Source organism: Bemisia tabaci, chromosome 9 (genome assembly GCF_918797505.1).
Source record: "Bemisia tabaci chromosome 9, PGI_BMITA_v3".
NCBI classification, from domain to species: domain Eukaryota; kingdom Metazoa; phylum Arthropoda; class Insecta; order Hemiptera; family Aleyrodidae; genus Bemisia; species Bemisia tabaci.
In genome coordinates, this window is record NC_092801.1 from 13,454,362 (window position 1) to 13,481,501 (window position 27,140).

At 37.7% G+C, this 27,140-nt stretch overlaps 2 protein-coding genes across 3 annotated transcripts in view; one reads left to right on the plus strand and one right to left on the minus strand.

Moving 5' to 3' along the window:
- Nucleotides 1-15,828, plus strand: part of LOC109038182 (solute carrier family 49 member 4 homolog) — a 35,823-nt gene extending 19,995 nt beyond the window's left edge. The window contains exons 13-15 of the mRNA XM_019053155.2: nt 1,086-1,180; nt 4,002-4,148; nt 15,686-15,828. Coding sequence (XP_018908700.2) covers nt 1,086-1,089 — 4 coding nt within the window. The 3' untranslated portion in view covers nt 1,090-1,180; nt 4,002-4,148; nt 15,686-15,828. The remainder of the gene's footprint in view (nt 1-1,085; nt 1,181-4,001; nt 4,149-15,685) is intronic.
- LOC109038179 (uncharacterized) overlaps nt 405-27,140 on the minus strand; it is a 29,107-nt gene continuing 2,371 nt past the window's right edge. The window contains exons 2-19 of one of the 2 annotated variants that reach the window (XM_072304590.1): nt 22,814-23,101; nt 21,195-21,411; nt 15,805-15,893; nt 14,740-14,892; nt 13,630-13,815; nt 12,116-12,160; nt 11,269-11,359; nt 10,802-10,935; nt 9,450-9,728; nt 8,416-8,613; nt 7,634-7,723; nt 6,987-7,112; nt 6,126-6,207; nt 5,012-5,199; nt 3,906-4,101; nt 2,877-3,049; nt 2,271-2,489; nt 405-1,238 (exon numbers count right to left, since the gene is read on the minus strand). In XM_072304590.1, coding sequence (XP_072160691.1) covers nt 1,098-1,238; nt 2,271-2,489; nt 2,877-3,049; nt 3,906-4,101; nt 5,012-5,199; nt 6,126-6,207; nt 6,987-7,112; nt 7,634-7,723; nt 8,416-8,613; nt 9,450-9,728; nt 10,802-10,935; nt 11,269-11,359; nt 12,116-12,160; nt 13,630-13,815; nt 14,740-14,892; nt 15,805-15,893; nt 21,195-21,411; nt 22,814-22,927 — 2,721 coding nt within the window. In that variant the 5' untranslated portion in view covers nt 22,928-23,101 and the 3' untranslated portion in view covers nt 405-1,097. Of the gene's footprint in view, nt 1,239-2,270; nt 2,490-2,876; nt 3,050-3,905; nt 4,102-5,011; nt 5,200-6,125; nt 6,208-6,986; nt 7,113-7,633; nt 7,724-8,415; nt 8,614-9,449; nt 9,729-10,801; nt 10,936-11,268; nt 11,360-12,115; nt 12,161-13,629; nt 13,816-14,739; nt 14,893-15,804; nt 15,894-16,570; nt 16,704-21,194; nt 21,412-22,813; nt 23,102-27,140 lie in introns of those variants that run through there. The other variant, XM_072304591.1, reaches the window with a different exon arrangement.

Genomic DNA, 27,140 nt, shown 5'->3' on the forward strand with positions numbered 1-27,140 from the left:
TTATTTCCCTGAGAATTTTGTCAAGCTGCTTCATTATTCAAATACTTCCATGTGCATAGTATCTATTTTGTTGAAAAATTGAAGTCTTAATCTAGTTTAATATGTGAAAAAAAACCAATCTATTTTCTATTCAGTAAACAAATGGGTTGTTTAAAGAGAATATAGCTGGAAAAAAAAATTCGCTGAGAAATATGTCAATGGGCACCAACTTTTTTATTTCACTATAAGTATGGAGTGAACCAAACTTCTAGGAGTTTTCCTAGATTTTGTTTAATCCAAAATCGTGAATAGCAAAGAAACCCTGTTTTGAAAATGCCAGAAATGGTACCTGTTTGATACAATAATTTTGGCAGGCTCTAATGATGTAGCCTAGCGGGGAAAACTGCGTAAACTGTCCGGTTGATCGCAGCTTCCGGCATTGCTCTGCCATGTCAGCATTTAATCGATTGGATTTTAATTAGCTTTTCCTACCCTTAGAATTGCGTTTTTAATTTTTTAAATAAACATTTTGGTTTTGTCACAAACTTTAACACAAGCGAACCACACCACAACCCAAACAAAACATACTGGCTCTTGAAATCTATTTGCAGCGCTTGACACTCCAGCATGGAAGTATTGTCAGCTTTGATCAAAGAAATTAAGCTTTCTTTCTATTGAAAAGAATTTGATCACAAAGCCAACTAATATTGATGCGTTTTTCTTTTTCTCAGAAGTCAAAAACAGTAAATGCAAGAGCAAGTCATAACTAATTGATTTACTTACGTGTTCTGCTACGTATAATATCTTTCTGAGGTTCTTGAGGTTACAGTGTCAAAGTGTTTCAGAGGAGAAGAAAAGGGGCGCAATAAAATGGAAAAAAAATTGTTTGGTAATACTTGAAGATATTAACTAATTATCCCTGTTGTCAATTTAGTGACCCGTCTATTACCTGTTTTCAAACACATATAAGGAATGCAGGAAACACAAAAATTCTCATTTAAAATGTAAGAATTGAATAATTGAGCGAAAAAATTGTTATTTTTATTTTTACATCAGTCATTGTTTGTGTACAATTTTCATGACAGTTTTTTTTTCCCTTCCAACAGTTGAAAATTCCTTCAGTGGAAACATGCTGGCCCAAATTTGACGACAACTTTTTCGGACCACGTCACCAAATCGCCCAACTCCATGTCCATCACAGGTAAACGTTCTGTTCTTGTGGTTGAATATCGAATATCAATTTGACTTGGAATACCAACCTTAGGACAGAAAAAATGAATAAAAGTAGGTTTTCACTCTTCAAAGAAGAGGAAACTATGCACCTCAAAATGGGCAGAAAAGTAAAGAAGATCAGAACAGAAGACTGATTTAGTGGCTACATCATTCTTGTGATATTTGACTTATTGATTTTTTAATGTTGCGATGTATGCAATTGATTTGCCATGGTTCAAACCAAAATAACAGGACTTATCACATGTCCAAATTCTTTGTGAGTTAATTATGTTAATCAGTCACAATTGTGTCATTAGCGAGTCACAAGACAATAATTAACTCACTTAAAACAAGAAATTTTCATCGCAAGAAAAACACCTCCGCACATTTTACCACCATGGTGCGAATTCGACAAGGTTACGGGTCTGTTTACATTTCAATGATCGAAACGGCGATAAAAACATATGATATAGCCCCTGAATCAGTTCATAGTGAGCTAAGAAAAAGTATAGATTTTACTGAAAGCAGTGCCTGATTTTATGAGTATGAAGGCACTATTCAAATTAATTCATAACTAAACTGTATCGATCGTGAAACTACAACCACATGTCTGGATTTGAGATGGTGGCGATTTCCTCTCACATTTTGCCGTCTTAAGGAATTACAGACAGTCATTCTTGCTCAAAATTTTAAGTGAATTCGCCTGTTCCCCCCCCCCCCAAGCAATTTTTGCTGTCTTGGTCAAGAAAATCTTTTGCTAAAATTTCTAGGAATTATTTCTCCTAGAACTGAAGCAGGACTGTAAATAGAAAACTTCATTTTTGTCAGTTTTTGCAAAGAAAACTGGTAAGCCTACTACTGTATGTACACTAAGTCTGTTATAACGCTAATATCTTTATGTAAAGGAAACTATCAAGCGCACTTTTTTACCTCCACGAAGCCCCCGCACCAAATTTCATATGAGAGCTACCTGAATAATTTAAAAGCAAAGAACATTTTACACCTCTGCTGAAGAATGTTGAAATTACAAAAGTATCAATGAGAAAATGTTGGAGTTTAAGTAATTATTCTTCACCAACCTGTGCTTGGCTCTCTGTAATTTGATATCGTAAGAATTTACTATTCTTGGGTGAAATAACAGCATCATTGTAACCCAGGAGTGAAATAGGCTTTGAAAATTGTTCTGTCCTATTTATTTGGTGATTCTTTGCATTTCCAAAGATGAAAATATTTTGAGCTGCCTCAGATGAAAGACTTTGCAAAGCTTCTAACTGCTTTCTGTCCACCTTGTAAGACATCTGAAAACCAAATAGACTCATGGGATTATGACAATTAGTCGATGAAATGATACTTTCTTCAAATATAATCACATTTCAAAATCATACTCTTATATTCCTCAGCTAACAGACCGCTAGAAAAGTATGAGGCTTTAAGCTTCATTTTCTTAGATTTTTTATCAAAATTTTGTACCAAAAATTATTCACACCATGATTTTTTAAAATTTATCTTTAAATGGTATATCATTTGTATTTTGTATTGGTTACTAACCCTTCGGCATTTACTGACGAGTATACTAGTCTTGCTATCAGTAAGAAGAATAGGAAATCACAAGTTAACTTCTCATATGAGACTTGTCAACAATTTTTTTTTTCATTTCCGTAATCATTCGAAATTATCCCCCTCACCTGTGTTCCACCAATGGCATCCACAAGCCAGTTTTGTGAGCCGCCTTGGAGCAGAGATATCGAGGCTGTTTCATTTGGTGATGGAATCACACAGGTTGCGCCTTTTTGAAAATCACAAAGGACTAAAATTGAATCGTCGGTGTCCCATCCGTTTGGATCAATCCAGAACAAGCCTGCCATAAATTAATTTGAAATAATGGTTTAGTGTAAGTCACATTTTCAAACATCTAAGAAGCTGATATTATGTATAGCTTCCCTTTTTCAGTAGTTGAGTCTGTGTAGTGTTGAGCATTAATTGTAATGTAAAACAAAATTCCACAAGAAGGAAGTCAGAGAAATGATGCTGTATCGATGGCCAAAGTGCAAAACTGCATATCTCCTTTTGCCATGTTGCGGACTTTTGTTCGCTCTTTATTTTTCCTTTGAAGAAGTAGTTAATGTAATTTCTTGAAAACTTCCTTAATTTTTCTTCTCTATTAGCAGAATATTCTGTATTTTCAAGTTAAGAAGTCGGCTTGTTTCTTTTGGAAAAAATATATCAGGAGCGAAAATTTTAAAAAACCGCAATGGAGATTCGTGGTTTTGAACTTTAACTATCAACTTATGATAGTTATCCAATAATTCAAGCACGAGATAAGATAAATGCGATTTCTTATCAGCAGTTCATGAAAGAAAATGCACTGTAATGTTAGATATTAAATCTATGATATTTACAGGAAAAAGAACTGAAAATTATTTGTGGTTTTTATTTAGTTAATTGGATGAATTCAACGTTTGTCAGTCCAACTTCATCAGACGTTGCCCAATTTCCTCTCATGTTTTATTTTTTCAACTCAAAAGTAATCGCCATGCCGACTTGAAATTTTATGAGTATATTCTCTACAAGCCAGGGGAAATGTACAGAATCTATTAAAAATCAGAAATTGAATTCGAAATACTGCCTCCTGGATTAATCAAAACTTCATACTGGTTGGTTTTGTTTATCATGTACAGTTGCAAAAATTTGCATAATCAATGCAGATCTATTACCATTTTGTAAATTTGGATGTAGCCGGGCTAGTTCTTTGCATGTAAGTGCAGGAGCTTCTTTGGTGCCGTCTCTCATTTTTTGTTTTTTCTGAGCAGGTGAGGAATTCTTAATCCATGCAATAGTGTTCTGCACTTTTTCACCATCATAGTCCGTGTAAGGCGAGTCATCATTGTAGTCAGGAGGACTTGCAGGGCCCTGTCATTTTAGGAACAAAGAAGAATGGGAACGGATGATGTTTGCAAGTAAGGAAAACCTTTTTTTAACATGTCTGATTAACATTTTTCAAAATGTCAGGGTTTACACCACCGAGAAAACCCTAGAGTTGGAATTTTGATGGAAAACACGGGGAACATCCAGAGAATTTGTAGTTGACTCGGGAATTTTCGCTTTTTCCAAAGGAAAGTTCTCCTATTTTATTATAAATAAGGCAAATATTTCTTTAAAATAGGATTGTGAGGTAGTGAAGTTAGGTAAGCTTTTAAAAGGCTGAGTTAGCCTTTTTAAGTTGTCGGCTAACAGAACCTCGGGAGAGTGATCCTGTTACACCTCTGTGACAAATGAGTTTTAAAGAGTTATTTTATGCAATCAATCATAGCATCATCTGTCTCGAGAGAGAACCAAAAGTCGCCAACTTGGACTGATGAAACGGGGAGAAAACTGCATTTAGAAAAAATTACCAAAAAGGTTTTGAAATTTGCTTCCTTTTTTTTATCTATTCTTAAGGCTGCATTATGATCCTGTAATGCTGAAGTGAAATGAACTCTGATTATTGATCAGGGTGTCTGCAAGTCCGGAATTTCCGGAAAGTCTAGAAATAGTACTGATTTTTTAAAGGTGATCCGAAAGTATGAAAACGTGCAGAAATTCCTCAAAAAGGTCCAGATTTTTTTTCATTGTTAGTCATTTTGGTCGCAATTTGAGCGAGAAATTCAAATGTTTGAAATTTTTCGAATTTCGTTAATTGGCGGTACTGTAAAAGTACTGAATTTTTCTGTTGAAGAGGTACTGAATTTCTTGGGTTTGTGCTGAAAAAGTATTGTAAAATTACTGATTTTTGGGCAGCCTGTTTTAGTAGACACCCTGTTGATGCAAGTCATGGTCTCACCTTTGTCTGTCCTTGAGTAATGTAAGATACCAGTGCCCCCATATCACAAATACCAGGCTCTCCGACAGGACCAGGTGGTCCAGGAGTTCCAGGGGGTCCGGGTAATCCACGCCGTCCCTCCAGACCTGGCTGACCAGGCAATCCCTGTGGTCCTAGGGCTCCTTGTTCACCATTCTTGCCTGGGTGACCTTTGATTTTAAAAAGAATACTATGAAACTGGACTAGAAAGTAGTAGGTCGATGGACCAGTGGGCAAGGTGCAAATTTAAGCATTCTGATACATGTTTCTTAACCAGACTTTTTTGTAGAACACGATTCGCACAATGAAAATCACAAAACTCAACTCCTAACTGGGATATCAATGTTTTTATTTTACATTGGCTACAGGATATTTAAATTCCCTGCTTACAAAGAAAACAATACTAAATGGACTGCATTTTGCAATTTGGAACTATAAATTCTGGCTCTTCTGGAAAAACACTTATGTGCATAGGGAAACTAATGACACATACGTTGTTTTTAAACCGAGCTAGAATTTATAGTTCCAAATTGCAAAATGTAGTCAAAATGTCAGTCAAATCGCGCTCTACAGCAGTTTCGGCAAGCTTCTCAATCGAGTATCCTTTTCCATTCTGTTATTCAAAGTGTAAACTACTTGCTTTAGCTGAGCCGAAGCTTCAAGATTGAGATTGTCATATGTCCATATCGCCTAGACTGTCACGGTAATTTTTAGTGTGCGATTCAACTCAAGTAGATAATTGTTTTTTCCCTTGAGCAGAAAATTTGAATTTATGCATTTAAAAACTTTATTATCTTGGTAAGGAGTTGATTTCAGTAATTTTTGTTGTGCGAACCGTGTTCTAGGTATAATTTTGGTCAGAAATATGGATCAGAATATTTGTACCTTGTCCACCGGTCTATTATCAAATTTCATGTCAGATGTAAGCATGCATGTTTAGCCTCAATTAACTCAGGGATGGAAAGTGAGCCAACTCAACAAAATCATTTAAAACGATTGAACTAAGTTCACAGTGATTTCTCTGAATGTTTTCCGAACATCCTCGTAAAATATTGGCCGTATCATTTCACTATGAATAGACCAGTGAATGCATTACCTCTAGGTCCTTGGTCTCCTCTCTCTCCTGGTTTGCCAGGCAGGCCCGGTTGACCAGTATCACCTTTCTCCCCGCGTAAACCCTGAAAATAAACGGAGCTATCATCAGTGTTAAAGATACCGATGGATAAAATTAAAGATCGAGGCAACGGAACTTTAAAATGATGCATTAAAGTTTCTGAGATATGTTGGAATGGACCATCTCAAAGCATCTCTCAGCCTATAGTCCAAATTTTTAGTTTTTTGATTATTTTAGGTTATGATGGACTGAGTAAAATAGGAAGTGAGGTTTGAAAAGTGGTTCAGCTTCTTCCAAGTAATAACATGGCAAAGTAGGGGCCAGATTCAGAAGACGGGAGAAAATCACAAATTGTATTGAAAAAAGAAATGAAGCTTTTAAATTAAACTGCATTCAGCAGAAAGGAACCAAGCCACATCAGCTACTGTCTTTAATTCAACAATATAATTTTTTACAAGACACCGTTTGTGCAGGTTCCTTCGAAAATTTTAAGGTATTTACTTATTAGTATGCAGAAATTCACTAACATTTGCAACAAAATCTGCACACCGTTTTTATATAGAAAATTAAATTGCACAATTAAATTTGGCAATAGCTGATGTGACTAGGTTCTTTTCTGTTCAACACAGTCCAATTGTGAATTGTAAGTCTCTCAAGATAGGTGATTTTTGAAGTTGAAATAATCCAGAGAAGTAGTTGAAACTCTTTAAAGACAGAAAAAAAAGTGGAAAAATTCTTAAATTTTCCCTGTACAATTCCTGCATGAACAGAAATGAGGCAGTGCCTCACAAAGTTCTTTTAATGTAATGAAACTTACAATTAGTATCATGAGTGAACACATACCTGTGAGCCGGGCAAACCTTGAGGTCCTATGAGGCCTTTGTGACCTTTTTCCCCTGTAAGACCTAAATCTCCTTTGTCGCCTTTTATACCTTGGGTTCCCGGGAGTCCTTGGTGTCCTTTTGGCCCCTGAAATGAAAGATTCAGCAATATATTTTAATCGTCTTTTGAAGGACTTTCAAATTTTGTACATAACATATTTTTAAATTGCAGAATGGTAAAAAATGTTTTACATCTCTCAGCAAAATTATTAATTTTAGATGTTTAGGTGTAACGATTTTTTGAAGGACATTCTTCAGAAAAAATAGTTTTGTGTTGAAACAAAAGTTTACTATACGGAAACCCACAAAATCCTATCTAGTATACTACTGCGCTAAGGTAAAATGTTGTAGGAACATTCACATGCTATCAAATTCACTCTCCAAAAATATTTATCTTTGAAGAAAGTTGTTGACATTTTTTCGTTGAAACTTTCGGACACTCTAGATCAAATTATGAACATAATTCTCTGCAAATTTGGAAGAAAAATACTTTTGAAAATTCTTGAAAATTTGTGATTTTTCGGAAGAAGCTTGCAACTTAAGTAAAAAATAAAAGAATGAAGAGTCCTCATAGTGCAGCAAGTATAAAACAAACATGAATTTTCTCACCGGAAGTCCAGCTATGCCTGGAAGTCCTGTTTCCCCCGGAAGTCCTCGTTCACCAGGGAGACCAGAAGGCCCTTGTAGTCCAGGAGCACCCTATCAAAGATTTTATCATAAAATCTTAAAAATAAAGGAAAAGCTTTTTTCATAGGGCTTTTAATCGAAGTAAACATGGATTTTCTGAGTCACCTCTCAAAGCACCTGTCAAATGGTGAGTCAATGTGTACAGTTGGATTATAATCCACCAATTTTGCCCCCAATTATGATAGATCATAACTATAATCAGATTTTTGTTAAAGGTTCATGATTGTTATCAACTGCGGACCTTCCATTATTTTGACTTTAGTTTCGTTTAAAGTCTGTGGGAGTTGGTCGGTATGTGTGGAAATATTTGTGAGGAAGATTCTTTCTCCACTTCTGTTATGATACCTTGTGTAGTCCTCTACATGTATCTCAATTTCATGTTCTTTCTGGCCCTAAGATACTTTGATATTCACTTATTGATGATGAAATCACAAATCCTCAGATTTCTTGTTACATTTTATTTGTTTGATTCGAGGATGACCTACTCTAATTTTGGCAAAAAATTTCATCTGCCTTTGCCTTTCTCTCTTAAGTATATTTTTTGAAAACGTAAAAACAAAAAATGGAGTATGGGTGGCATTTTTGAAATAACCCAATCAAGGTACACATTTTTGTAGATTCACAGCTGATGTTTTGAAAAACGTACGAATTCGTCTTAAGAGCCAAAGCGTTTCATAATGTTATTCATGAAAGGTTCGTCTTACCTGGAGTCCTGGTAGACCTGCAGTTCCTGGGTTACCTGGAGCACCAGGCAGCCCTTGATATCCCAAATCTCCTTTTAATCCAGGTAATCCAGGATTACCTGCCACTCCTTTTTCCCCTTTCAGGCCAGGAGTGCCTGGAAATCCTTGTGCACCCGAGAGTCCGTCCTGACCTGGTTTCCCCGCTTGGCCTTGTTCGCCCTTCACGAAAAAGATATGATATTAATATTATCATAGCTTATCAGAGTCAATTCAGTGGTAGAATTCAAAGTCCATGACAAAACGCTCCGCCTCTCTGATGGCAGCAGAACACAGAACATCACAATCTGATAGCACTGAGTTCGCTAATAGTGACAAACAAGTCTTATAGTCTATACTCTATACTCTTATAATCTCTACTCTGTACTCTTATAGTCTATACTTTATACTCGTAGGGTCGATGGTAAGACCTCTGGTCAGGTGCTTGTCAAATTGGTGGTTTGAGCTGATCAGAGCTTGACCAGAGGTAGGTGTGTATGACTCCCAGTTTTCTTCTGGTTAAGTCCCGGTCAGCCTTTGTTTTCTCTCGCAAACCAGTAGTTAGCCTGATTAGCAGATTGACTGCCGGTCAGAGTCTGACCACTCGTTTTGCCGCAATTAGACGCTGAATTTAGCAGCTGAATGTGGTAGTCAACAGTCATCGCCCAATGACTGAAATTTAGCAAATTCGAGTTATTTTCATCCAGATGTGTATCAAATCTATTCGAATAGTTCAGACAAATTCAAAATTGGTCCGATGGTTGCTGAGAAACGTTGCTGAATTTTGCGCGTCACGCGCAAAATTCAGGCATCGGGCCGATGACTTCCACATTCAAGCCACATTCAGCTCCCACATTCAGCTCCCACATTCAGCGTGTGATTGCGATGTGAGTTGGCGGGAGGTTGACAAAAGATCTTGCAAACGGCCCTTATAGTCTATACTCTATTCTTTTATAGTCTATACTCTTATAGTCTATACTCTTCATGTAAGCTTCAATATTAGATCAGGATGAGCTCACCGGGTACCCTCTTGATCCTGGAGGGCCTGTTGGACCCGTGATTCCCGGAAGGCCTTGGTGTCCTTTGGATCCTTTCTCACCCGGATAGCCGGGCATTCCTCTCTCCCCTGGCCGTCCTTGCAGACCTGGCAATCCAGGATGCCCTTTCGGACCGGCTGGACCTGTCATCCCTGGAAGTCCAGGGGGGCCGGGGCTCCCAATCCGCCCTGGCTCTCCATGATCTCCCTTCTGTCCGGGTAACCCTGGGAAACCGTTCTTTCCTATCAATCCTGGAATTCCCTGTAACAGTGATGCATGCATTGCTCTTAATGAATTGATCCTTGTGTCGAATGAAATAAGCAACCGGCGTATGGAAAACAGTAGAGAAATAATTCATCATTTGAGTTTACATATTGATAGTGAACCTGCAGAACTTGATTGTTCATCTATCTCAGTTTGAAGTGTAGAGGAGTCCAAATTAAAATTTCTGTATTAACTCACCCAGGATCCTAATATTGCATTGCTCTTAATAAATTGATCCTTGTATCGAATGGAAATAGGCAACCGGCGTATGGAAAACAGTAGAGAAAGAATTCATCATTTGAGTTTACATATTGATAGTGAACCTACAGAACTTGATTGTTCATCTATCTCAGTTTGAAGTTTAGAGGAGTCCAAATTAAAATTTCTGTATTAACTCACCCAGGATCCTAATATTGCATTGCTCTTAATAAATTGATCCTTGTATCGAATGGAAATAGGCAATCGGCGTATGGAAAACAGTAGAGGAATAATTCATCATTTGAGTTTACATATTGATAGTGAACCTGCAGAACTTGATTGTTCATCTATCTCAGTTTGAAGTGTAGAGGAGTCCAAATTAAAATTTCTTTATTAACTCACCCAGGATCCTAGTATTTGCTTTCAGAATTTCCTCAAATTTTCTGGAAATTCTGGAAAAAGGTTAAAAAACTGTGCAAACTTAGAAATGATCATATTTTAGCAGGTTTGAACCTTGCAACAAGGCGAGAAGTAAGTGCTGCCTGAACATCTACTAATATTTCAGTGAGCGTGGACTGTATAAATAGGCACAAAATATACGCCGACTTAACATACCAATTATTTACTACACCTCAAACATTTCAGGAGGTACAAAGTTCGTAACTGGGAAACAAAATCTCTTGAGTGGATTTTGAAAGTTTCAAATTTTCTCTCAGAGTCTAGGGAGCTTCCTATTTTTTAATAACAACTTACAAAGCAAGAAACAAATTAATTAATTTTGAAGAAAAGTAATAAGAAGTAGCATTGAATCATTCAAATTTTGTCCCTCTATTGCTGTTCTCAAACCATATTACAATGTTTGGGAGTATTACCGGAGGACCAGTCTGGCCAGGTCTGCCCTCTGGCCCTGGAATCCCGTTTTCTCCGCGAAATCCTGTATCACCTCTTTCACCTTTTTCACCGGGTAGTCCAGGCAAACCTTGGTGTCCTTTGCTCCCTGGAACTCCTGAAAAGAGAGGGAGAAATATCCAAATGAATCCATTCCCAAAATATCCCATGAATATCGAAATGTCCCTTGAATCCAAATCAAAGGAATCACATTTTTGGAAGACTCAAAAATGGTCAAGTAGGGCCAATATTCATGGCCCTACTCGACCATGGGGACCGAAATTCGTTTAACAGAATTTAATTTACATTGAAAAGATTTTAGAGATTTGAGATTTTTAGATTGATTGAGATTGAAAGGTTTTTTTGGGACTGCAAATAAAATTCGTTAATTCGAAGAATTCGTTAAATTGACATTCGTTATTACGAAGTTTTACTGCATTTAACAACTCACCTGCAAATCCTTGAAGCCCAGGTAAACCGGGAGATCCTGTTTCACCTTTTTCTCCTGTAAGCCCTTGAATTCCTCTCGGACCTGGTAAACCCTACAGTAAAAATTTATAAAATAATGTTGATATTAGCGATAATTGTAGATTTTTAAAGTTGACCGTTCATGAAACAAGTAGGGTCCGACCAAAAATCAGATTTTTTTACACCATCCCCTCCCTTTTGTAATGCAACTGAAACACAGGTCTGCAACTTCCCAAAAAAAATTGTTAATGCTCAGTTCAATCCCCTCCTCAAATTTGCGTTTTGTGATGAATTTTCGCTGAAAAATTGCAACCTGACTTTGATTTTTCGTGTCGATTTTCGAATAATTAGAACCACTCGCCTACTCTAGTACTACTTAACAATACCTTAAATTGGCCCTCTTCCTTCCTAAGAGCATTGTCTATTTTATGACTGGCCCCTAACTGCCATTAAAAGTATGTATTTCACTTTTGAAAAGTTGAATTTGCATGTAACTATCCATCATGAAATTTCTCTAGAGTCTATACCTTAATTATATTGAGAAGGATGAAAATTGATGAAAAGTAATTACATTTTCAATCGTACTCATCGGAGTATGAAGGAAGACACTATGAAGTGTATAGTGTATGTGAGTTAATACACTATGACACTATTGAGTGTCGATCATCATTGTCATTTCATTCCAAAATTCTCTTGTTTTCAAGTTGTCCCTCTTTAATATCGTTTCAAAATTTTCAACCGTCATGTGCAAAACCAGTTTTTTTAAATCTTCAATAATATTTTTGGTATAGTGCTTAGTGGAACTTTAGAGTGATCGTCAAAACTTTTACCGGGATTCCTGAGTGGCCCTTGTCTCCTTTTAGGCCAGGCAGTCCCTGGAACAAATGAATGGAAAAATTTCATTGAGACTTGAAAAACCTTTACCGGCTATAGAAAAAAGAAGAGCGTAAAAGATACATCCCTTTTTTCAAAGTCAATCTTCTTGAAAATTCCCTTCAACAAAGGTAGTTGCTCTGAAGGGAGCAAATGGGTTAATGCCAAATAATGTAACTGAAATAATTTATTGGTTGCTAGTTTGTGTCATGGGTCTATTTTAATTATAGCAAGGCAACAATTCTGGAATCTTCAAGCTTTCATTGGCTATCAGAAGCTATTCAAAACAGGGAAATATTTTTTAGTGATTGTCACCGAATAGTAGGACAAGAACGAAAATACAAGGGAATAAATTGTGTCGGATAAGTTGGCAGTTGCTTACTTCTAACTGTCTCAAGCAGTAGACAAATTCAGCAATATTTCCTCAGAGGAAGGTATTGGTTTTTGGTACCTGCATACAATGACAGCACTTGTAGTCGCTCTCGGTCAATCCTAAATTGCTATCAGGCAGCAACAGTCACTTGCAAACTGCCAACTGGACAACATTTTGTAATTAGGAACTACAGAGGTAAGCATAAAAAAAGATGTAATACTTGTAGTGATGTATTTGAGGACTTAAATGTAACAATAGTGGATGTCGAGTTTTCACATTGTGAGAAAATTGCATTTGAAGCTCTCGAAGCTTTGCGCTTTGCCGCCCATAGAACGGAGAGGATTCTCATAAAGATTTTCATGAAGAGCAACTCTTCCTGTAAAAAACACGCGTTTTACGATCTATGTAAGTGAAAAATTGAGGGAGTAACAGCGATTTGAAAAAAATGTGACATCTGCTATTTTTACTGAAAACGCTTTTTTATGCATGAAACAAAGTCTTCAGGAAGGGTGAGGCTGGTAAAACGATTGAAATGAACCAAAAGTATGTCAATTCTAAGTCATTTAATCAAATTAAATAAAAAACTAAACTGTCTGTATTTTCTACAACAAAAATAAGGAACAAATTATTAAATCAGTTAAAAACTCATCAATTTTGGCGAAACGGTCCCTATGCGTATCATTTGAGTGTCAGCTGCAGCCCGTGGCTGGTGCGAGGGCAGTTAATTGCAAGTGCGTTAGAATCTCCGCGGTGTCCTGCCGCACCGGCAGGGGAGAACACTGAGAACAGTGGATTCTCATATTCGCTGTTCTTACAAATAACATGGTTTTCAGTTCATATCTCGCCGAAAAATTACGGTGGAAGTCTGAAACTTTTCATAGGCATTCTTGAGAGCTCCAGAATTCGAAAAAAGCGTTTGCCCTAAAAATGGCGGATGTCAGCAACCGCTGTTGTTATTTATAAGTCCTCATATAGGTTGTTTCTAAACCAAGCCAGAAATTGTCGTTCCTAATTTCAAAATGTAGTTCAGCTTATCTGATGCGAGTTCTCTCAAAATTGTTACTGAAGCTATGAGAACTAAAACAACAGAATGATTACCGGCTGGCCATTGACTCCGGGTAATCCTGCATCTCCTTTCGGTCCTTGGTTACCGGGAGGCCCCATCACCGTCTCGCCTGGAATACCCTTGTCTCCTTTCAGTCCTGGTAATCCTGGCTGTCCCGGTCTTCCAATTTCTCCTTCTCTGCCTGGAAGTCCAGGCTCTCCCGCCTTCCCCGGCAGACCCTTGAACAAAAAGTCATTAGGAAATGAGAAGGTTGTCAAAAAGAACAAATTTACAGTTGACCTGTTAACTGTATCTGTAAGTAATACTTTCGAGGTGTTGGGTACGAAAAAGGTACTTCTCTCAGTTCCAGTGTTTCAAAATTGCCACTGATTATTTATATTCTGAGGCGAAAAAGTATTGGATGAATTTTCTGAAATTTTTTTATTCAGAGCATGGTGTGTAGATGGGAAAATCTGGGAATCATCAGGGAATGAAAAATTTTAAGAAAAATCAAAGAATCCGTTCTAGGAACTAAGAATCTTTTCTTTCACTGTTATGAGACTGATTTTCTTCCTCAACCTCATCTGAATTTTGTCCAGGTCATATTTTCCTAACAGGCGTTTGCGGAACATTCATGAAAGCAATACTGAATTCGTTTGTGTAAAAGAATAAATTGTGGGAAGGAAATTTTAAGTACCTATTCTTATTAAGGTTAAAGGTCAATTGTATTTTATGTAAGCCGCCATTATTGACCTCTTGAATGACATATTTTAATCTTTAAATCATCAGAATAATAGGGAATCTTCCATTGACCAGATATTTCAAATATCAAGAATGCCTTTGAAATTAAAAATTTGAATGTGTGCAAAAGAATCGGCCAAAAGATGAATAAAAATCAATATTCATATCTAGAATTCTGATGTGTTGTATCGTTTTCCCCCCCAAGAAAATCCTGGCAAAGTTGGAGACAACTTCGATTCCTCATCAGGGAATGAGCTCTTGAAAATGTAGGAAAATCATGGAATATACATTGTCAAGAATTCTAAACACCGTACTGAAACTTCACCAGAAATTCTGAGACACGGTAACCAAGAAGGGTCCTTTCTGCACTCACTGCTTTTATATATTGAATGGTAGGAAGTGAAGTAAATTTAGTATCTTACTTGGAAACCCTGTGGTCCTGGAAGACCTGGTGGTCCAGCATCTCCAATTTTTCCCGGTGCTCCGACCAAGCCAGGCACGCCATCGAATCCTCTATCACCCTTGTGACCCTTCATCCCTGGTAAACCAGGTTCTCCTGGTCTCCCCGTGTCTCCCTGTAACAAACAGTTTATTCAAAGTGAATAAAAAATTCCCAGGTATTTTTCCTGATTTGAGCTGGTTTTGTACCTCTGTATTGTACAATCGCAAAAACTGATCAAATAGCATACTGATTATTGAAATTGACAGGCAAAGCAATAGACAAAGAAGATAAAGGGAGAATGATGCAATCCTGTTGGTTGGAATGGGAAGTTGTTAAGGACTGTAGGGAAAAATAATGGACTAAATACAGGGTCTCTGGTTGGTTGCCGTTAATTAGTATAGTACTTACTTCCTTTCTCCATTGCAACCGCCGGTACTCTCCGATAGGATAGCTTTATTTTCTCATTGTCCTTTAGGTCTATTGCTGTTTCCATCAATTTCAATTTTCGTCTTTCTGAAGCAGTTTTAAGTTTCAGAGGTGGAATCGACCACCTTGTTAAATTCAAGTTTCAAGTCTTATTATGGCCATCCTTATTAATAGTTTAGTTCTTGAAATTAACTATGTAATAATTTATTTTAGACCTGAAACTTGGTGAGCTCTACAATATTTAAAGATGGAAATTTTGGAATCTGATGCATGTGTTTCCTTGAATGTTCATCAGTGTACCGATTACAGCTCTCAAGAAAGTCGTGATTTAAAAGCTTTCCTACCTCAAATGTTTACTCATCGCACTTTTAACGCCTTTTCAGAGACACAAGCATCATCAAATTTTTCAAAAAATATACCTTCAGTTTTGATCATCTTTCACTCAATAATGTTTCTGCTGTGTTCAATTTTTATTTTTTTCTTCTTTTCTTTTTTAACAGGCAAACATCTTCAGTTTCAAGGAAGGCCCAAAGGTGTAGCATGTGCGGAGAGCTTTATATGAATTTCCCAATGCGATGAATTTAAACAAATGATGGAATTTTTTTGCATCAGCCATTACCTTTGGTCCCATTGGCCCAGGAAGACCAGGCGCGCCAGGCATTCCTCGCTCTCCAGGTAGACCATCTGTACCTCTCTCTCCAAGGTTTCCTGAAAGTCAAAAAGCACTACTCCAAAATTTCTTCAAAGTCATCATTTCTTCATCAAAAGAGTGAACGCGATGTTCCATTGTATAAGCTAGTGTTAGAAATCAGTGTATCTTAAAACTGGCAACTGTTGTGTTGCTCGTTGACCGCCTCATTTGTTGCTCCAGGCCCCCCACATCCATTGGTGGGCCCTGAGGTTGGATCAGTCAGCGGGCCCCCCTTTTAGTAAACTATCTAAGGGGGCGATTTTTGAACAATTTAAACCAACAGTTAAACATCTTCAGGCTTGTAGTCTTTAAAAATTTGTGGTAGCACTTCATTTTTCCAAAAGTCAACATCTGCCACAGGGGCACTCCTACTCTCACCGCAAATTTTCTTGAACCTCAGACCATTTCTCTTCCTGAATCTGCTCAACCATCCGTTCGAGGCAGTGAAATTTTGAATACCCATTCGTAACGCGATTTCTCGGGCCTTCTCTTTAACAATTGGACCATCTACAGGTATACCCTGACCACGAGCCTGAGTGAACCATGTGATCAAAGCCTGTTCTAGAGTTTCAAATTTGGGTTTATTTACTTTTTTACTTCTAGGGCCCCTGTTTTGGGCAACATTCAAATATTTCCCTTTCTTGGCTAAAATTTCACTGAGGGATGAATAAGGCACTTTAAATTTTTCGGCTACCTAATTCTCGGCTCATTCTTATTGGATTCACAAAATTCGATTATTTTCAGCTTTTGCTTGACTGTCAAACACTTCCGCTTCCGGTAAGGCGTTTGCCGAGCACCACCTGTAGCACCACGTTGTTGTTCCATACAATCTCAGTCTTTTTATCAGTTGATTCTATGAAGATTAGATAACACGAGGTAATCGCGAACTTCAATCTTATCAGATAAACAGAAGGTCAAAGGTTATGTTAATGAGCCCGCGATGCATGGTTAATTGGCCGGCGCATCAATCATCTATTGTCATGTGATGACATAGCAGGTGCATTGTCGTTTGATTGGCTATTGTGTTTACGTCACGCGTGAAATCGCAGACGCCGGCGCTGCTTCCTACTAGGCACGCGACGTGAACAATACCGATGACCCCTGAGAGATTTTAACCGTCCATCGTTGCCGTACTTACCCAAAATTTATTAACATTATTTCACGTCACTTTTAAAAAAAATGACAGCTTGTTGCATGGATTAGTTTACTGTTCGATTAAAACGAATTTTTTATTTCTTCCGCTTATCATAAAATTAAGTACTGCTCGCGATAAAATTCAAATTGACTCAAGTAATCGGGTATTTAACTGTCACGACGCGGCATCAGGCAGCGTAAAGACGAACCAGACGGACCCAGTTATCGCGGAGAGGCGCGGGCCGCGCTGTTGCCACATAGAAGTCAATATTTACGCGAAAACCGCTTGTAACAGAATCCTGCTTATAACGTAATATTCGGCCGATCCCGATGCGTTCTGTTATATGCGGTTTCTACTGTAGTCACAGATTGCAGTTGGTTTGGAAATGGTGACTTCCTCAGGTTTATTCTTTTCTCTCCTTTTGATTTGTTTATTTTCATTGTTATATAATGTGCTTAACATGAGGACAGTCCTTCTGTCGTGCCAAGCAGAAACCATGATAGATTTGCTCGTGTTGCGGAAAACTTGAGACTCATGCTTCTTCAGTTTTATTTTTCCCTTCTTCACTTGCAATGGCATGCCTTTTCTATTTCCCTGCACTGTGCCTGTGAGGTGCACATTCATTTTCAACAACTCCTCAGCCAGTAGGGGGCTTGTGTAATAACAATCCGTGAACACATGGAAGCCACAACCAGAATTCGCACCTTCGAGCAACTTTGCTACAAGGTGCACCACGATACGAGGCGTGAATGGTAAGTCGGGACGGATAAGAGCCGCTGTTGTCGGAGCACCATAGTATGGTTCAAAGGCATATACGTAACCGGTGCGAGCATCGCTTAGGACATAAACCCTGAGGCCCCATTTTGTTGGCTTCAGTTGGTTGTACATTTTGTTAATGATTCGTCCCTTGTAGGCAACGGTTGCGCGAGGTGAACTTTTTGTCGGATCAGGTCCGACATATGATCGGAACGGGAAAATAAAAATGTCGGACCACATCCGACCCATGAGTGGTAAGGGTTAAAGATTTTTGAAAATTTGTTTTGAGAAATTTGGATGGTACGTCATAGGGGTGAATCCTTTATTATCTATCGGTTTCTTTAATGTTGTCATTTCTCTCAATTTACTTTTATATTGTTGTCTTCTTAGTATGTTGCTTAATTCTTTGGATACTCTCTTGAAATTGAAATTTCTCTTGAAAATCATTCACTTTCGCCGTTTCAAGAATTCTCTTCCACTCATTTTGTCTCCTTTCTCTTATCAATGGAAAACTTAACATCCTATGAATTAAACTGTTGAATATGGCGAATTTATGAGTTGGCGTGTTATATGAGTTGTTGTTTATATAAATGTCCACTTGGGTAGGTTTCCTGTAGATATCAAATTCAACAAATCCTTTGTCTCTGATTACAACTACATCTAGAAATGGCAATCCACTATCTTTTTCTATCTCGTACGAGAATTTAATAGTCTCTTTTAGGCTGTTGAGGATTTCTAATGCTCTGTCTAATACATTTTGTTTAATCTTACAAAAAATATCATCAACAAATCTTCTCCAAAAAATGTATATTTTTGGGAAATCTTAGCAAACTTTCATTTCTAAATTACTCATAAACAGGTCAGCTAATAACGCAAATAACGGTTCATCCATTGTGAGGCCAAACTCTTGATTGTAGTATGTGTTATTGAACTGCAAAACTTTTTGCAGTAAAATTTCATAAGTTACTCCCTCATCCATACCTTTATTTTTTAACCATTCTCCAAGTAAAATCATGGCTTTTTGTGGGTACATTAGGGAAAAGAATGGTGACATCGAATGAGACTAATATCTCATCACCATTTACTTTTAGATTTTTAGTGGCTTCTATGAATTCAAAGGTGTTTCGTATAATCAAGCTTTCATATTTCTCTAAGTTATTTAATTTCCCCACTAACCATTTTGCAATGTTGTAAGTTGGGGCATTAATCTGACTTACTATAGGGCTTGTTATATTCCCAGGTTTATGGACTTAAGGTTCTAGCGCTAATGATCTTTGAATATTTATCTTGTAGATACTGACCAATCGCGTTAATCATAAGATCCATATGGACATTATTTACTATGATTCTACGAGTAGTGTATTTTAAAGGGATAAAACAATTACATCTTTCATAAGGGATTAGTTCTGCGTAGTTCTCAATAAGGTTATTAGCATAAAAGCTCGAGTGTATAGTTTGAGCACCGCTGGGTTGGCAATTTTTAACTTTTTCTTCTTTCCATCTGTGAGTATTATTTTGATGGTTTTAGAAAGAGCTTTTCAGAGATTTCCACTCTGTGTAACAGTTTCTGTGCACAGATGAGTTTTTATGGGAGGGTAAGCGATCGTATAATTTTTTCCAGAGAATTTTCTCAGGACAGAATCCTTTTTTTTTTGCTAGATCACTGCGATTAGCGAATGATCTAAACTTATGCTCAAACAAGGTACATGGCATGCAATGCAGTGTTTTTTCAGAGGCACTCCAGATTAGCCAATCGCAAGGATATTTCTCCCTTTCGTTATTGGATTTGGAGTAAAGGAAAAACTCCGTAAAAGATTGGCCATTCGTGTCTTTTGGTAACAGTCTCAACTGTGTGATACAGTCATCAAATGCAGAAGCACAATGCACAATTTCAACTCGATTAGTGTCTTCGATGATTTTTGGCCACTTTTGGGGATCTCCAAGGTCATTCACATTATAATCGACTTCTTCGTTTTCCCTCCTTTGCACCAGATCACTACTTTCACTATCATATTTGTGAACTTCACCGTCAGTAAAATCAAAGTCACTTGAGTGCGGCTCAGTATTTTTTACGCCGGGAACGGAATCTGATGCTGCTGAACTCGTACACGGCGCGAGAGTTTGAGTCTTATCTAGCTTGATTTTTTTAAAAAACTTGGTGATGTTCTGACGACCTTTTGTATTGGCAGCATCTCGCGCCGCTCTTTCTCTCCGTTTGGTGGTTCCTGACTTCGACATCACAAAAGTTTAATACAAAAGAGCATTAAACAAACAAACGCTCTGTCAATGGACTTTAATTCGCAGCTGCTCATGCCCACGAATGCAAGAGCCAGGACGATACTGAATGAGAAACAGATTAGAAATTAGAACTAGAAAGTAAAAGGACAAAGAAAGAGGGAGAGGGAGACTGATAAAAGGGAGTCAAATATACTAAGAGCTACCATTAAAATTTTGCAAGCCTGAGAGTAATATTTCTGTGTCCTGAACAGTATATTGACACATGAAGTAATTTTATAATCAAGCTCCACCCTCAGCGTCAATGACAACCAGGAGAAGTGCTAGAAGTTCTGCTGAAGCCATTTAAGAATGTGGTTTCGGGTGTCCAGCATTCAGCTGCTGGGGACACAAAAATTGACAAGAGGAGTCTCCTATCCCAGGGGCCGACGCAAGCCTGTCTGGGCCTCGAACAAAATCTCAATCAATAATATTATTTTACTTTTGCCGGCAGATTGGTAATATAAATGGAAACTTGTTCCTGCCAGCTACAATCCAGCAGATAAGCGTGAATATTCTAATAAGTGACCTTCCTTTCTTGAGCCGAGGTACGGTTTTATTACAAAGTAAACATTACGCACATAAATATAAACTCATCCTATAATCATGTCAAGAAGCCACGTGAAGAACTAAATTTTTTTACACTTGGGGAAGAAAATTATCATTTTCTTCAAAAATTTCTTTGGATTGCAGTACTTTTCAAACTTCTCGAGGATAGTTTGCAATGACTCTGTCTCTTGCAGTCACTTTTTTCAAAGTTGTTGTAGACTTCAAGCAGTTCCTCACCAATTAAATTGAGTAGCAGGGCAACTTCGATATCATCCTTCTTCTTTGAAAGATTGGCAGCTAACATATAAATTTTAAGACTGTTGGCGAAACGTCAGCTGAGCAGCCATGATACTGTATTGAGTTGGATCGACTTCTGACCGTCCTCAGTAACAGGTAGTACAAGCAGAGCACAGCGATCTCTACTTGCAGTATGATGCACTATCATAACATTCTGGACATGTCTCTTTTTGAAAATCACTGTTCTTTCTGCAGTGTTCCTGAAGGCATATTTTTTGGAATCCAGTCTACTATTTTCTTCGCCAAGAACCATACAAAACAATTTATTGACACAGAAGTTAATTTTCAACAGTTGATTATGTTATACCTTTTAATCCAGGAAGTCCAACAAGTCCTGGGCTTCCTTTTTCTCCTGGTAAACCTCTCTCTCCTGGGAGACCAGGCGATCCAGTAGAGCCAGGAAACCCTTTTTTGCCTTTTTTACCCTCAGGACCTTCAACGCCTGGTAGTCCTCTGGGTCCTGGCGGGCCTGTGTCGCCCTTGATTCCCATCTCTCCTTTAGGCCCAGGTTCTCCCAGCAATCCCTTGAAGAGAAAACCACTGAATGAACGAACAAGACAACTTTAACTCTCAGAAGTTAAATTCAAAATTAGTAGAAATGGAACTTGCTCCAATTCATTGGATGAAAACAATCTGTAATCGCTGAATTATTGGTAGTAGCACCATAATGGACCAGTAGACAAGGCTCAAATTTCTGCATTCTGATACACGTTTCATGATCAAAATTTCACGTAAAACACGATGCGCACATCGAAAATTACCGAAATCAACCCGTTATGAAGATATTTAATGATTCTTGATGCGTGAATTCAAACCACCCGCTCATGAAAACTCAATGCTCTACGTGACTCACATCGCGCGCTAAACGTTATCATGACAGTCTCTGCGATATAAAAATCTGGCAACCTTAATCTTGACGCTTTAGCTCAGCTATTGCAAGTTGTTCATAGTTTGAGCAGTACATTGTGGGAAATGAACATCGTTTGATTGAGAAGCTTGCTGAAACCGTTGTAGTGCACGATTTGACTCACGTAGAGCTTTGAGTTTCTTGGGAGCGGGCAGTTCAAACTCCTCGTAACCAATGTGATATATGAACGTTAATATCTTTGTTAGGAGTTGATTTCGGTAATTTTCGTTTCGCAAATCGTGTTCTACATGAAATTCTGGTCAAGAAACATGTATTAGAATGCTTAAATTCGTACCTTGTCTATTGGTCCATTAAATCAGTGAGAGCGATAATGCACCAACTCGGTAACTCAAAAATGGTCAATTTTCATTAAAGAGAGGCAGTTTACATGAAGGTTATTGAAATTAACGCATCTGTTCCAACTTGGACCTTTCAAGTGGATTGCATTTTGCAAAAAGGAACCAGGAGCATTACAATATTGCTAAAATTGTGCAGCTCCTCTCGTCTTGGAAGGAACACTTGATTATATATAAACCGTTTCTATTTTACTCGCTAAAAACTGTAAATTAGGGACAAAAATTACCATGTAAATTTTATATTTTTTCAGGATATAAATAGTTATATTTCAATGGGTGAAGTTACACAATCTTAGTAACATTGCACCGCTCCTGGTTCCTTTTTGCAAAATGCGATCCGAAGTGTCTTGGTGCTTGTCTTTCCGCACCAAACTTCTTTTTCTTGTACTTGACTTCTTCAACTACTGTGCAGTTTTGCTGTGTCTTGATTATTTTCATTTTTTCGAGTTGGTGTGTTTTCGTTCTCACTGATTCAATTGTGTAAGGTAATGTACAGCCAAAGTGCTTGGTATGTTATAAATTCGGATTTGAATTCTTGACTCGGTTTTTTTTTAACTGACTTTAAAAAAATGAAATAGTCATAATCAGTTAAAAAGATGCAAGTCAAAAATTCAAATCTGAATTTATTTCGGTCGCAAACTACCCTACATAATCTGTAATTACCGTGTCTCCTCTCAGTCCTGGAAGTCCAGGACTTCCTGGCGGTCCTCTCAGGCCAGGAAATCCAACAGCACCTGGAGGTCCAATCGGTCCGACGTGCCCTTTAAGACCTGGCATTCCATCCACTCCCCTTGCTCCTGCAGGACCTACCACACCAGGCAAACCTGTGTCACCTCTGTCGCCTTTTGCTCCTTTTAAACCAGGACTACCTGTGTCTCCGGGAAATCCCTTATCACCCTTGAGCCCTGGAACTCCCTGCAAGCCTTGATGCCCACGCTCACCAGGGCTACCCTGCAAAGTAGAAATTTCCAAAATAGTACTTTTTTTATGAGAAAATACAGGGTAAGAAATTTTTGAATTGAGAAAAAAAAAATTGCATGTTGGAAATATGCAACCACAGACAAATATGCAGACATAACAAGGAAATAGAAACACATCAAATTCAAATGAACTCAAATACTTGAAAATTCAAGATTCAAAATTCAAAATTCAAATACTTCAGAAGGAAGTGGAAAAATTGGTGACTTTTGGAGAAAGTCAGGGGTGCATGAGAAAATAAGGGATACTGTACTGAGATGCTATAAAAATGAAATGGAATTTTTTTTTTTTTCTTTTTATAATTTTTTTGTTTAATTTTATTTTTATATTAATTTTTTTTTTTGAATTTTATTTGTTTTTTTATACATAGAGAAAAAAAAAATGAGATCATTAGACTAGAAAAATCGTTTTGATCGAGAAGATTCCTGAATTTCTGCAGGAGAAATTTCTCGCAGAAATTCAGAAATCTGATCATGGAATCGATGGTGTGAAAACTAGACTTTAGAACGACATTTCATTTTCATAACATGAGGGGCAGTTGAGGAGGAAATCGCAGGTCTGAGTTGACGAGTCAACTAACCGATTCACCGGCCGATGTGCCCTACCGGCTCTTCTTCTGTTTCTTCTCCTTTTTGCCGGGGGGGAAGTAGGCGGAGAAGCAGTGTTGAGATGAGAAGAAGTTGAAGGGGTAACAGAAGGATAGGCTGGACTTTAAGAAATGGAAGAAGAAGTAGAAGAAGAAGGAATTGACGAAATGGGAGTTGGGTTATAACTTGGGATATGGGGTGGGGTGTCAATTCGATACTCAGGGGTTTTGGGAATGGGCCTGGGAGGGGTTACTTGGGAGGTGCTTGGAACATCAACTTCAGAGGGAAGTTTCTTCGGAATTCTAAAATGGGCAAGGGACTCTTTAGAGCGAATTGGGGAGGTGCCAAAAAGTGATTTGTAAAGGGCCTGAATATCTCCTTTAACCTTGGGGGCTTTCTTGGGGGGGCTCATGATTAAAAATTAAGGCAAGGGTGGGGTAGGGAGGAAGAGAGAAAAGAGTGGGATAGATAGACGAAGAAAGTAGAACAAACGTTAGAAAAAATCGAGAGAAAAAGCGGAGCAATAAGGAGAAGAAACAAAGACTGACCTTGCAGGTACGGGCACAGCAGGATGAATGAAAGTACCTAAAAATTGACACTGTGTCACCGGGTCATTGGAATGCCGTCGTTACACAATAAACCTTCAGAAATAGGAGAAATGAATGAAAAGATAGATATCTCAAGATTCAGGAATTCTGATCTGAGGAAAAATACGGCTTTAATCGACGCACATGAAAAGTTTCCAGTGTTGACACATTGTTTTTAATTACTTCAATTTGATAATTTACATCTGAAATTTTCTTTATAATTTTGAAAGGTCCATCAAATTTTGGTTGAAAGGTTCTTTTACTTAAGCTAGGCGGTTTTTTTAATAACACTAACTGATTTGGCAGATATTCTACATGTTTATGTGACTTATCAAAGTGGAGTTTTTCTTTAGCCTGAATGGCTTGAAGTACATTAGGTAGTTCATTTCTGATGATTTGTAATTTATCAAGTGCAATTTTTCTATCCATTTCATTAAGTTCATCAGGGATGAGAAAATTATCAATTGGCAAGTTTGGTAAATAACCATAAAGTAAATAAAAAGGCGGGTACAAAAGACGTGAATGGGGAGTTGAATTTATGCTGAAAGTGATGAATGGCAAAAGAGGAGCCCAATTGTTCAAATTTTTGGAGATGTAATGAGTGATGCACTGTTTAATGGACTGGTTAGAACGTTCTGTATATGCTTAAGACTCAGGATGATAAGCTGTGCTTGGCACGTGAGAAATCTTAAATTTTTCGCAAAAATTACGAACTGTCGCATTAATGAAGTGCAGGCCTTTGTCTGTGTGTAAATATTGAGGAGTACCAAAAGTTGTGATAAAATAAAGCAGAAAATCAAGTGTGGCATTTGCATCGGCTTTTGCATAGGCTTTGGCAATTACAAATTTGGTAGTGGCACAAGTACAAACAAGAATATAAGCTTTTGAATAAGATGGACAAAAAGGACCTGTGAAGTCTAAAGTGATCCGAGTCATCGGTATACCGGTTTCAATTTGAATGGGTTGGGCTAAACCTGCGTTGCAATTCATTCTTTGGTTAAATTGACATTTTTGACATTTTTTGATAAAATCCGTAGTATCAGCACTGAGAGATGGCCAATGATACTTAGATGAAGTTTTCAAAATAGTTTTTCTGATACCAAAATGTGCACTTAAAAGTGAATTGTGGTATGAATTCAAAATTGAAGGAACAAGAACCTTGGGGACGACAATTTTATTAACAACAGCATTATTTTGAAATTGTTCGAAATACAAAACATTATTGGGGCCTAAACAATAACATCTAGATTTTTTGGAAATTTCAGAACTATTTTGGTAGTACCTACTTTTATTTATTTATTTATTTACATTATCAATGGGCAGTAACCAATAACAAATAAATTAGACAAAATAATAACAAGAAGGCAGCAGAAGGTTAAATAAAATTCAAACAAGTGATAAAAGACTAAGATAAGGTGACAGAATTACGATTACAAATTATGTAAACTGTTCTGTCGTTCGAAACATCCACTTTATTCAAATTTATTTGCAATGTGTAAAATTCTTTGTAGAAGTTCACGATGAATTATTAATGAAAAAAAGAAGAATCACAGTAAGATCAAATGTAGTAATAGAGAAAACATTAGAACAGACTGAAATTATCCTTAATAGCTCGCTTAAATTGAGAAATAGAAGCATTAAAATTATCAATCTGGGAAGGCAGAGAATTACCCAGACTGGATAGACAGCATACAACTGACTTATGATACAAGTTCCTATGCGATAGATCAAGGTGGAAAGTATTCTGGGAATTCCTGGTACTTCTACCAGGAACCCTGATATTGAAGCGGTGCTGGGGTAGCAACTCAGTAAGAAGGGGGCAGGAAAAGAAGAACGCGGGGATCAGGGAACACCATTGACCCTTCGACCAGCCCGAACACAAAATAGAGACTTTTAAAATATATTGGTTAATACTATGTATTGCACTTATTAGACAGGCATTGATTTATTTGTTGAAATAAGTTTTGAAGGTGTTTTCTGTAGTGGGACAGTTCACCTCAATGACATATTCATCTAATAACCTATCCGGGGGCGTACTACACTGCTAAGGGACAGAATCTGAATAAAACTCAGTGTTTTTGAATAGCTCGAGGGACCTTGTAGATCAGAGACAGGTGCTAGAGAGTCAAAGCTTTCAGCATGAAATAAAGAGTGGTAGTTTTCTCAGAAACTTGGAATTATGACTTGGCACAAAAGTTGGCTCAATAAGTCCTATCATCATAGAAAACAACTCTTTTACTGAAAACTAGCATGACTAACTGATAGCATGTTGGATGAGAACAAGAGAAAAGCAGCTTTACTCAAGCATGCTATCCAGGAGGTAAAAGATGGAATTATTAGAAAGGTCGACTAGTGCTTCTTTACTCAAGAGAGCAGTCACAGAAAAGTTAGAGAGAGGAATGTAGCTTTACTCAAGCATACATTTGAAGTGAAATGGTTTGCATCTTTACTCAAGAGTGCAGTTACAAGAAAGTTAGAGAGCGGAATTTAGCTTTACTCAAGCATACATTTGAAGTGAAGTAGTTTGCATCTTTACTCAAGAGTGCAGCATAAAGAGAAATAGAGACTAGTGCAGCTTTTACTCAAGCATGCAGTCAAAAGGAAGCAGCCTTACTCAGGCAAGCCTAGGAGAGGAGTAGTTGAGCTCTTGGAGATGAAAAAGAGACTCTCTCTGCAGTGGCCGCTGCCGCTGTATTTATAAGAGTGATTACATAACCGATGGTGGCGTGATGTCGTTGCGTAACTCCCCTAGCTTGTTATGTAATCGCGGTTACATAAGTTCTCAACTACACGGCTGGTTGCCTGATTGGGCAGGTGCAAAATACAATGCAAAATAAA